Below are 13289 nucleotides of genomic sequence, written 5' to 3' on the forward strand. Positions count from 1 at the left end.
AGTGGAGGTCCGAATTCTGCTCCCAGCTAGAATCGATCACAGTGCTGACGTAAAACGTCCTCGGTGACAGACGGATCATGAATTAGAATACCCTTATACTGCCAGGATAACCTCTGGATACTTTCTTGGTTTTCCTCTCCATGCAAGGCAAATAAGGGTTAGGTCCATTTAAAAAAAAAAAAAAAAAAAACCTCCACGAAGGCTACTTTGCTCTAATGCTCGATCCAGGAGCTCCCATGTCTTCTTCGTTGGGTTCAAAATGGAACGGTACTTTGAATGCCGTAAATTCAAAATGGGTTAACTCTTCAGAGCATGGCTATAAAATAAAATATAGGCATCGGGGGTCTGATCCAAGTAGTGGATTTGTAGAACTTAAGTGACCGTGATTTATTATTTTAATAATCTCAAATTATTCTCATAACCATATAAACATATTTTTGAATCCAACTGAGATGATAAGGCTTAGTATTTAAACGCTGTTTTTCGAAGCTCTCTCGCCAAGGAAAATTAAAAAAACCATAGTTAAAGTGCCTTACTCTTGAATCAATACGATGCTTTTAAACTGCGTATATAATCTTTCATTGTAGAATTATCTGGGCTTTGGAACAGACAAATAACTTAAATAGTTTCAAAGTTATTAAAGTTTTTTAAAAATCATCAATTTGGCGGCATTTTTCCTCCTAGATGAAATTTATCAAAATTCCTGCCTTATTTTCAGTTTTTGCAAAGTTTTATGAGAACAAGTAATGCAACGTTGGGTAAGTTTTTAAATACTAAAAATTTAGACCAGAAACGCTTTTGATTTTCACAAAACCGTGGCTTTTCTCAATATTGACGTTTTGAGCCATTTGCAAAATAAGCGTATTCTGGCTTTAGATAGGCTAAACTTGATCTAACAGTCATGAGTAACAGTTGCAAACTTACAGCAGTTATAAAAATATTATATTATTTGTGAAAAAACATCATTTCATATTACGATGGAGTCTTTGAAAAACAGCCTTTATTAAATATCTTTTTTAGCACTTTATTGGACAAAATTATCCTTATTTTCACAACATGAAGGGGGTATACAGGTTATAAATTCAATAATCCTGAAAGTGTATTAAATCTGAATAATCAACATAAAAAACACTTTATTAACAAATAATAAATGCAAGAAATGCCTATAGATGTAAAGAATCTTTCTTAAATTGCCGAAACTAGAAGCAAACAGATATAAACAAAGCGATAGCAGTATATTTTAAATTTAGATTTATGTATTGTGATATTCTACTTTAATATTACAAAAAATGGTCAAATTTTTTGTCATGAGGTAAAATTCAATATTTAAGCTACTTAAGTTCATCATATTTAGTTACACAAGTCAATTTTACCTTTTGTGAAAGTAATACGCAATTTTGTTTAAAAATATAGTCTTCAGTCAAACGTAAAATTCCCGATCCTTATAAAATCCAAGATTGTCTGTCAAAACTAAATGTAGAAAAATCATGAATTTTTTATAAAATTAAGCCTCGTCTGCCAATTATAAGTGTATAGGATATACTGTTACAAGGTAAAATATATTAAAATATTTTTGATTTTGTCTATCGTCTGAAATTTCTAAATCTAATAATATTGAACTTGGTTTAATGCTGAGTGTAAAATTTACTTTCATATTAAATATTTTTTGAAAATTAAGTTGTCATCATTCCTAACTAAAATAATCTTTTTTTTCTTCAAAAAAATAAGAAAAAGAACTCTTCTTTATCTATCGAAGAATCTAATATGCAAACTGAAATCATATATAGGTAATTTCTGTTTTCTTCTGTTATTTTTTTTTTCATTCGTTATTATACCTTTTTGTCTACTTACTTAAACTATATATTGTTTATTTACTTAAAACTTTTTATCTCTTAACAAAATAAGACCGTTTTATTTTAAACTAAAATACCAGCATATATCATTACAATGCAAATTATATGCAGTTATTCTGAAATTCTGAATTTTCTCCAAACGCAAAATTTATTATCTTAAATTGATACAATTTAAAGATATATTTCACGTAAAGTAAAACATATTTCATAGATTGCTTTAAAAAAATTAAATTCCCTTTTTATAATATTGATTGTTCCTTGAGCTTCTAAAAGCTATTAGTCTATTGCAATTTATAATCCAATTTTATTCGAAGAATTTGGAAAACCAAACTACTATGAAATTGCTTTAAGAAATCTTTAAAAAAAGATTTTTGGGCACTAAATGTACGTGGAACATTTAAATCTCATGGCACTAAAGGTACCTACGAATTAAAATTATGCGTTTTCTGTTCGTAAAAATGGTTAACAAAATTTAATGGTTAACATTTTTAACATAGCTGAAGTCGAAATATTGATACATGTCTCATTAGTTTTAAAATACTGTGATTTTTTTTTTAACTTTCTAGATAATGAATAAAATATGAACTAACAAACTAAATATCCAACTTAAGCATTCTTACTGTATTTAATATCATAAATTCATAATTTTAAAACTTTTGACTCATAAATAGTAAAATAAAGTAACAAAATAAAAATATTAAAAAAGAACGTATGCTTTTATTAGTAAATATGCAAGCATAATATAAAATGCAGTAATTAAAATAATCTGTATTAATAAAGTGCGTTTGCTTGATATAAAAAAAGTCACATACTCGTGAAAGGCATAATCTTTCTCTTTAGAAAACTACAATCAAGCAAAATTTCATAATTTAGTTTTTTCATAGAGTTAGCACTTAAATCAAATTTGTTTCTAAATAAAAATTTATTTGAAAATAATTAAGGTGATAAATTTGACTTATTAATTACTATTTTCTGAGTATTTTAATAGTCAAGAATGATGTAATCTTGTAAATTTTACTTGAATTAAAATTAATTACAGGTAGCTAGAACATTTTTAACATTGTGATTAATTAAAATTTGTGATTTATTAAGTTTGCAAGCATAATAAAATTAAAAATGATTTTCCTTTCCAAACAACAATTTAATATATTGAATACATAAATAGTACCTACCAGAAACCAACAAATGACTTTTTGACTTCAATACAAAAATAATTTCTTACCTTGAGTTATCCATTATATTCGGTAAGAATCCATACACAAAATTTTTTTCTGTTTGTACAATTTTATTCAATATCAATTTAATAGTAAATGATTGAGCACCTTATGGTGATTTTGGAAAATAAATAGAGATGCGCTGCAGGGCTCTTAAATTGCAGGATACCAACTAATTTATTTTTAATTTTGAAATTTCGAACTGATTTCGTTTTTAATATTTGAATTATGTGAATAATTTAAAGAAAATTGTTTTAGTATCAAAAACTATTACTGTATGCAGAAAATTTAAACTGTATCAATTTATGAATTTAATCAACTTTTCAAAACTGCATCAATTTTTTATTTATTTATTTGTTTTTGTACATGCATAGATGATTTCAAAAAATCAATGTTCAGGTTCTTAGACTCATTAAATTGGTTCTTGGCTTTATTAAAAAATTTCCTAAACCATCCAAAGAATGTTTAAGAATTAAAATTGAGAACTTTAGCTTAAATTTGGAAGGGAATCTGGAAGAAATTGTGAAACAGAGGGATAGAGAAAGAGAGAGAAAGCCAGAACGAAAAAAAATATGCAAGATATACTAAATGGGTTATTATATTAATGAAGTGTCTTTTAATTTCGATCTGAAAGAAAAATAAAGGAATTTTTAATAAATCAGAATTGAAATAATTTTTATTTACTTTATGTGGACACATATTTATGGCAAATCTGCATAGCTTCTTCTATAATAACTGAGGAACAAATCAAGAACAGAAAACATCAATATAATGTAAAATGTTGGTCTCTAAGTCATCAAGTTAAGATAAATATATTCAAACCCTTTTCCTTTTAACCATTTTCATAAATTAAGAATACTTCAAGCAATAATTTTGGAAAACAATTTCGAGAGTAAGTTTTTAACATTTTGTAATACTGATTTTATTGGTTGTTCTCGCATAAAACAACTGCACTTAAAACTGAATTGCGGAAAACTAATAAAAACATCACTAAAATTTTTTTCCTTCTCAAAATTGTATCGGAATTTAGTTTTTTAAGAAAAACACCCATACGATGTAAACGAAAATTACAATTTTCTTTAAAGTAAACCGAAGTTACATTTTAAATATGACTTATAGCATTAAAATTTCTATGAGTTAAATTACAGAGTTCAGTTTTATCAGAGTCTGAATTAAGTTTTGTCTGATTCTAGAAAAATGCATAAGAAAAAAAAAGCTTTGATTTTCTAATAAATTTATGTTAAAATCTTTATTACTTTATATGATATCAAGGGCATTCAAAACTTAATATGCTTCCATACACACAAAGGGAGAAAAAAATCAAAATTATGAGTACATATTCGTTTTTATACCATGTACAACCGTCTTTATTAATGCCGTAACATTATCTTTAACATGCGAAAAACTTTTAAATGTAAATTAAACGGATGTAAACATTAATAACGAATCTATAAATGTGTTATTTGATTGACTATTATATTTAAAATTAAACATACAAATTATTAAGGGAAAATTATCACAAAAACTTTTTTTTCCATAATTTAGTTTTCATCATCCTGTTTTTAAAGATGCATGAAATATTCATAATTTGCATGTTTCATACGGATGCAAAAAAATTTCATTTTATTTTTTTTCTTTAAAATAATACATTTTACTGATTCTAAACTTATAGGATTTAAATGGGTTTGAGTGCAGCAAAAATGTATTGAAATTTAAGAGACACAAAAGAAAATTAATTACTTATTGTCAGCCACGCAATGTGCTATTTCAAATTATCCATTCATAGCCCTTTTAACAAGCTTTTTATGTATTGTACTCAATTTATAAAACAAATATTCTTTCATTGAAACTTAATATTTTAACTAATATCTGATAATTTGTGTAGTCAGTATATTTCCGATGTAAATTTGAATTCACAAATTAAATATTCTAACTGTCTATAACATATTTAAAGGAAATCGAATGCACAAGTGAGAATGGTTGCAATATCACTCCAGAAATTTGCTACATTTTTATGTCAAATTATCATCAATTAAAAAATTAATTAAAATCTATTATGAGGCAGAGAAAAGATCAATTTCAAAACAAAAGTTTTCCATAAGACGTTTATTACTGATATTTGAGTAATTTCTGAATTTTACAATTGATATGTACAGACTGATTTCTTATTTACATTCATTTCAAATTTGAAATCAGAATTTTTTTTTGATATTTATAAAACCATCGGAAAATTCCACTTGACATGAGATTTAATTACAACACATTACAAAATCACTTTTTTTTTTATAAACTCCATATATAACATCAATTGATACATACTTTTTTTAATAAAATTTGCAGCATCACTTTGCACAGAAGTGGATATTACTTTGAATAAAAGCAATTCTTTTAATGTAATAAAACTGTTTTAAATTTTTAGAGATTATTTCAAAAATATTGCATTTTAAAGTCAAATAGTGCCATTTAAGAGAATTAAGCTGTATTTAAATAAACTTCTCTCATCAGGTCATTAATTATCAGATTTAGCTTAAGTCTAATCTTCATATGTTTAGAACTTAAGTAATAATTTAAATAGTACATTAAAAAAAATATTAAATTATTTCAGATAAATTTAAGCAATATAGCAATTATCAGTAACATTACGTCGTCTCAATGTTAAAAATAGTGTATAAATTGTCTTTTTACTATTTTATATTTATTCCATTCAAATTGATTCATTTTTTCTGGAATTTACAATAAATCAACTTACCCACCCTTCTCGAACAAATAAATGTTCGAATCTCATCAACCTGCCTAATGAAATATCGATCCGATAAAGGAATGAAAACAAAATTGAAACACTTATGAATAACATAATAAAAACAATGTTTACGTATTTGGCTCCAATGTGACGGTTAAAAAGAATAAACGAAGTTACTGGCCAATCCAGCCCCCCGTGAGATGGCAATGGACGATGAAGTCATGGCTTGGTTCACAGTCATGGCTTTTGCAAGGAGTAATTGTTTGCAAATATTTGTACGCGTTTGTATGATTTTCGTATATCTTCATTCTTTTTATGAGGCATCAACTTCTTTTGACAAACCACACACGATCACATATACTTATTTTCCCCAATTCCATGAGAAAAACAGACTTTTGCACACTTTTTTTTTTCTTCTGTGCACACAAAATAAAAGGAAATTTAAGTTAATACTGGCAAATCTCCAACATTTTTCCTTATATTTAGTTAAACATCGCACCATTTTTAATTAAATAAAGATGGGTAACTTTTTATGTGGTAATGATACGACTATTTAACTGGAAAAAAGCTTTTCGGTTACCTTTTCCCAGATAAATCAAAGAAGAATATCACTCCATCCATACAAATACAGGATGACAATTTTACTGGGGGGACAGGGGAGGCATTGTTGATATCAATTCTTTGTTTTTTTTTCATTTTTTTATTTAAAAAAACAGGTGATTAAGTAAGAATTTGTTGACTCATAGAAGGGTCCGTATTATGATACCACGAATATTGTGGCATATAGGTGTTCGTAACGTTCATTGTTGCTGCTTTGGACGAAGCCATGTCCCATGAGGAGATAGGCGGGCTCATGGCCGGAGGGCTGACGGTAGCATTCGGCATGCCTTGGGCCGAAGGGTTCGGTGGCAGGATGCCCACTGATGGCGGGCTGTGAGCATCATGGGACTCGGGAGGAGTATGCGGCGTTGATGCGGGGTTCGGCGGCTGCTGCATATTCGGTGTACTTCCCGGTGTTTGTTGGTTAGGTTGCTGACTGTTTTGCTGATTTTGTTGAGCTTTCAACATTTTCTTGTACTTGGATCGACGATTTTGAAACCATATTTTAACCTATAATAAAAAAACACTCATTAGATTTTGTAGAATCATTTGTTTTGGTTTAAAAAGTAAAAATATATGTATTTTTATTTTTTTTAAAGGAAGCTAAGTAACTTTGAAATGAAGATAAAATAAGTAAACCAGATAATTTTTTGATCAAATAATTTTTTTTTTTTGCATGTTGCTCAATGAAGGATAGATTTGATGAAAATGGGATTATTTATGCATAGCAAATTTCTCCCATTTAAATGTTTCTCTGACACTAAATGAGCCATAATTAAAACCCAAAATTCTGGTACGAATAGTTTGAAAAAATAGCAAATAGATAAATTATTTAAATTAGGTTTTAATTATATTTAAGTGATTTTACTTAATTTACTTGAACAATATTTAACTGATTTAACTTATTTAAATGATATTTAACTGATAGAGCAGGATTCGAATTCTGTGCGCTAATACAGAATAACTGATCAGATTATTCAGTTATGGTTTTTGTGTTATTATAAAATTGTTAAATTTATTATAATTATTTAAAATTTACCTGGATATGATTCATTGTGAATTCCTCAAATCATTTGATTCATTCAAAAAGTTTCGATATATGAAGCGAAGTAGTGCTTTCATACACTGAAGGATAAAAAAATGAAAATTAAATATGAAATTAAAGAGTACGAAAAAAGAAAAAAGCATCTATTCTCTGGATTATTGAAAATCTCCATTGCCTTCGATTAAAATAGTTAAGTAAAAGGTTTTAAAATTCCACTTTTCAAAATTCCAACTTTCCACTTTTTATCAGAAAAAATTTCATATTATTAATTTATCGATAAAAAAAATCTGGCTCTTTCTCAAGAATGAATACTATGTTTTAGTATTCTGGATTGCTTGTTCTATATTTTTTTTTTATTATTTGTTCATTATTATTTTTGAAAAATCTCTGATGTTCATTGCTAAAAATCAACATCAACTTTCGCTGAGCTATATATACTTATTATATTTTTACACTTATAGCTATATATCTTGTCTACACCTCACTAACAAAACAGAAATATGCTTGTTACCACACTAACGAATTAATATAACAACAATCAGCATTTCGTGAGAAAACGTAAATAAGTACCATAACTTAAATGTATTGCTATTTTGTTTCCATTTAATTTAGTTAATTTCACTTGTTAAATGATTATTTAATTGAAAAAAAATTATGAAGATTAAATAAAAGATTTTAGATCAATACTTAAATTAGTTTGTCTTATAAAAATAATTTTTTACGTGGAGAGAAGAAATCGAAAAATAAGAGCACAATTAATTTGCGTAAAAAAATATTTATTTTCTTAAATGTAACTAATAAAGAAAATTATTTAATAGTCAATAGTTGGATAATAAAATACCTTTTAATAAGATTTATGATTCTATTGTCAGATTGATATTGAACAATCAAACGAATGAAAAACATTTTATGACCCTAAACTACAATTACGTTAAGCTGTTAAAATAAGGTAATTTCACTACAAATCAGAACAATAAAGCTAAAAATGAATTTTCCCAATTCAGCCCAAAGCATAAACCTGGCAACGACAGCTGAGATTGAGCAATTTGATACAATTCTCGTGAATCTATATTAACAACTTCGTCTATAACGGTCTTCAGTTTTTTCTATTAGTCTTGTTTGCCTTTTGCGTGATAAAAATTAGTTACTTTGTCTCAAGGAAATTACTTATAAATGCTGGCGCTATTTTTATGTCAGGAAAATGTAAAAGAAAAAGCGGAAATGTCAAAAGATTTTTGCACCAACAATTTTCAACTCGATTCGTCACTTTCAGATAAGCATTTTGTTTTCTCATCTTTTTTCTTAGGGAATTATAACTCATCGACACAGTCATTGCATTTTTAAAGCGATTGGTTCCTTTTCATAGTTCAAGCTCACTCAATTGCTACTACGCGTCAGGCACCATAAATGAATGGGAAATAGCTGAACACTATTTAACGCCTCGACGTTTTTCTCACATCTTCTCAAACGCTTTGTTTAACAAAATCGTATTCCTCGGTGAAAGTGTTGAAGCAATGACGAGCACAATGCGATCACTAAAGCTTTAAAGACGTGGGAAACATGTGTCCAAAACAACAAATCGTCTGTAACATGTGAAAAAAAATTCTTCCAAAAAATGAAAAAATTTTTGCTTAGACAACACTTTTAAGTACTTTAAAATTATTTATAAAATTGAAATCACTGTGGATTAATAAAATATTGAGGATATGAATATTGATTTAGCCTTCATTTCATTTGCATAGCTTTTTCAAAGAAATTTCAGTCGAATATAATGATTTAATAATACACGCTTTAAAATTGGAAAATCAAAAATTAAGAAGCCACGCATTTAAATAATGCAATTCTATAAAAGATAATCTGCAATGCATGCTTAGAAAAACTTTAAAATTTCGCTCATTGTTTTATTTAATTCTTATTTAGAGATGGGGGACGTATACTTTATATTTTACGAAATATCTTAAAAAGTATAAAACAATGCAAAACTAAAAAAAAAATACACACTACTGTTTCTTGCAATTTACATCAGAATTTTGACATTTTTCAATTTAGAATTTTAAAATGAAAGCTACCGAATTGGTTATCATCTGTTAAGCAAACGTCAATGTTGTCGCGTTACTTTAAATAAAGTATTACTCCTTTAAAGTAGAAATTAAAATAATTATTCTGCTATTAAAAAAAAACTTCCGTATTTAGGAAATAAACAAGTTTTTCTATTCAAACAAACAAGTCAAATTCTCTGATTCTTTAATAACAGCGCATAAAAACTTTAAATACATTAAACATCACGATGATATATGCTTACTAAAGTCCATATTCCAAACATCGTATATTAGCTGTAGAGTGATTTCGAAACTAGTAGTATAAATAACGTAAAACCAAACAGTTCTTCCGCATTATTTAAATCAAAGGCAATAGAGAAGACAGGGGTTCATATCGTGTGAGGCTCTTTTTTTTTTTTTTTTTTAATATTATTATTCTAGAAGAACGCAGTGGAACACGGGACGGCCTAATGTCGCGCATTTTTAATCTAGTGGGTTGACGGCTTGAAACAGGTTCCCAGTGCATGTTGGGATGGCTAGGGGACAAATTTCTGCTTCTTGTGTTACACCGCGGGACACTGACAGCAAGGCTCTGCTGGCCCGTTCATCACTCACATTATTTTCAATGACCCCTCCCATTCGCAAGTAGATGGATTGCCATGATCTATTCCCTGCCTTCTGAAAGAGTGGATTATTCTTGTCCTATACCGGTTTATTTCGAAATGATTAGTGTTTCGATGTGACCAGTTTCTGATTACGACAGATTGATCTCAGAATATTTTTTTTTCTTCCTGTGACTGTTTAAATTGGAGAAATTAACCCTCTTTTGTGTGTCTATTCACAAACAAGATAACTTTCCAAACTGGTGTGACGTATTCAAGCATCGAAAAAGAAATCTGATATGTGACCAATACTTGCGTTACTTTGTTGAAATGGGTTATTGATTTTGAAGTTACTATTGGTAAATAATGAAATTGAAATCACGCGTGATACTTCAATAACAACTTTGTTCTTGGCAAAGGTCAATAATCTTCATCCCACTGTTTGCGTCAATATTTTTTTTACATTATCTGCATGAAGCATTAAATCAAAAATAAATAGAAACATGGATTCGAATAGTCAATTAAATATTAAAAACTATTAGTTGAATAACTTATTATTTATCGCAAGAATATTTTGCGCAAAAATTAATAAGCAGCAATACAAACTATTTGTGAAACAATTCAAGAAGTTATTTACTTCAATGAAAAATTTGGGAAAAAAAGTACTCGATAACACATCAAAAAATAAAATCACTTTAAATTGATCAACTTCAATTTAAAATTTCAAAGCTTTTCTAACCAGTAGTATACATTAATTAATGACAAGGAATAAATATTTACATAGAGTTAATTGATTAAATATTGCAACTACAGTTATAAATTACAAATAATTGTTTGATTTTTATTGTAAAAATATTAAATTGTTTTACATTCAACACAGTTATCTTTTCCAACTTGAATACTTGAAATTATTTATCTTAAAGCATTAATATTTTTGACTATTATTTATAAAACTAATTTAAACTCCAATTTTTGCAACCAAATCTTTAATTGTATTTTTTGATATTTAAAATAATTTGAAATTAAAATTGTGAGATTAATTTAACGCGAAATCTATTTTTCTTATGTTTGATACTTTTATTAATATCAGGCTCTCCCATTTATGTCAAATCGATATTTTTTTTTAAATTCCTAAATTAACAACATTCTAGAAAATTTTGGTTTTCAATTTCCTATTCTGGAAACCCACGTTTGGCTGCATTCAAATTCAAAACACAAAAATAATATAAATAATTTAAAAAGATAGATCACATCAAAAGAACTTTAAATATATCAATCAATGAATCTTTTAATGTCTGAAAATTTTTCCTTTGGAATTAATTAATATGACTACCGTTCAAGTAACAAAGAAGAAAATTAATCAAGATTGATTTCTTTCCATTTGGCGCATTTGATGCATAGTAAAAGAGATTCTCGCCAATATTAATGAGATCTCAGAAGATAAACGTAGCGAAATCTTTCTTCGCTGAATATTAGACAAGGAATAGTGTAGAAATTATACATGCAGGAACACATAGTGCATAGGAAACACTGGAAGAGGGATACTCATAGAAAGAGGAGTGAACGAGCTTTCAAACTCTGCTTTATATTTGACAGTTGGACACCCAGTTTGCAACAAGGGTTGCATAGGCTGACAGTTCAGCGCCAAGATATAAGACTACGTTGCAAAGCGTCGAATTTGAGGATTCAGGCAGTTTGGGGATGGGCTCAGATAAGTTGGACATATGCGCGGGATAGAAATTTCCCCCGTAACATTCGAATGGTTGCAGCAGCTGAAATTCCAATCAATTCAAAATGGAAATGATCTCTAACTACTTTGTGTATTTTACAGATATTAATTCAATTTATTTAGAGGAGAGTGTCCAATTTAAAACTAAAAAGAAAGATTTGTTTTGGAAAAAATATATTAATTTCATAAGCTCATTATTAATTAGAAATATTATTTTGATACATGCCATTAATAAAACTAATTTAATATATACATTCTTTCAACGCAAGCCATAGATTCTTTAAGAGTTAAAGATACAAAAATGTATAGTTGTAAATATCATTTTGTTACTTATTTTACTTTTTCTGAAATACTTTAATACTACAGTTTCTGGTTACAGGCCAGAAAGAGACAAAGAACAATAGGTTAAAGATTTTACAAATAAGTTATCTAGGAAAAAATATTATTCTCAAAATCCTCAAAAGTCAGTAGTTAATGGGAATTTAAATAGCGTCATAAAAGATACGGTTTTGGAATTTATAAAAAAAATTTAAAGGATTGGTTAGAATGTAAAGCTTCATATGAAGTACATAGTTGAACTATAACTTTATTGAAAACCTTAATTGATTTTATCATCAATGTTGAATAGCTCATTGATATAGCAGATTTGTGGATCATACTGTTTCGTAGCCTTCTAATTTTGAACCCATCCCAGAAAGCGAGGAAATTGTTGGTCTTGATTTAGAATAACTCCCTATTTACACGAAGCCTGACATCAGGCGCATGATATCACAAGAGGAACAAAAATCCGATTTGCTTAGCCTGCTTTCAATCAAGTAATTTAAGAATGTGATTGGTCAGATCAAAATTTTTAATTTTTTAATCAAAATTTTAATTTGGTATAAGATTTTCCAAATTTTGTTCCCTTGATTACATTTACAATAATAAATTAAAGAAAAATTATTAGAAAAACAACTAGAAACTACTTCGAAATTTAAAAATAAAGACACCGACTTCTCATCTAAATAGTAAATCATATCAAGATAACTTTTTAAGTGTTAGTATCGTCCAAAAATTGGATTTTCTACCTGCCTTTGTTACAACATTCCAAACTAATTACAGCTACGTGTTCTATTATATTCATTGATAAGTGAAAAATAAAAAAAAAATTCTAAAAATCGTCTATAAATTACAAATTTCTAAAGAATTTTCTACCACCTTACAAATTCATTGGAATCGGGTCTTCATTGGAATTTCTAAATCCTAAACCTTAAAATCGCTCAAAAGGATTGGCAGTAATAGTTTTTCATATTGCTAAGTCAAAAGTTCTTCAAACTTCAATTAAAATGAGTCTATTTATAGTCCCTTTAACAATTACATCATTGAATTCAAAACTCAAAATGAACAGTTTGACGCGTAGCTGAATAAGGAAACTCATCAAAAACAAAAAGGAAATTTCGCTAAATTTTATTCATTTCTTATTTTATA

General features: G+C 27.8%; 1 protein-coding gene across 4 annotated transcripts in view; it reads right to left on the reverse strand.

The window, feature by feature from the left end:
- Positions 1–5158: 5158 nt before the first annotated feature.
- The window catches only part of LOC107450100 (homeobox protein DLX-6-like), a 63727-nt gene continuing 55596 nt past the window's right edge, over positions 5159–13289 (reverse strand). For 3 of the 4 annotated variants that reach the window (XM_087154336.1, XM_087154335.1, XM_087154337.1), the window contains one exon: positions 5159–6917. In XM_087154336.1, the coding sequence (XP_087010462.1) occupies positions 6528–6917 (390 nt within the window). In that variant the 3' untranslated portion in view covers positions 5159–6527. 4 annotated transcript variants of the gene reach the window in all.

This window comes from Parasteatoda tepidariorum, chromosome 11 (genome assembly GCF_982258835.1).
Source record: "Parasteatoda tepidariorum strain Cologne lab strain chromosome 11, Ptep-v5.0, whole genome shotgun sequence".
In the NCBI taxonomy this organism is placed as follows: Eukaryota; Metazoa; Arthropoda; class Arachnida; order Araneae; family Theridiidae; genus Parasteatoda; species Parasteatoda tepidariorum.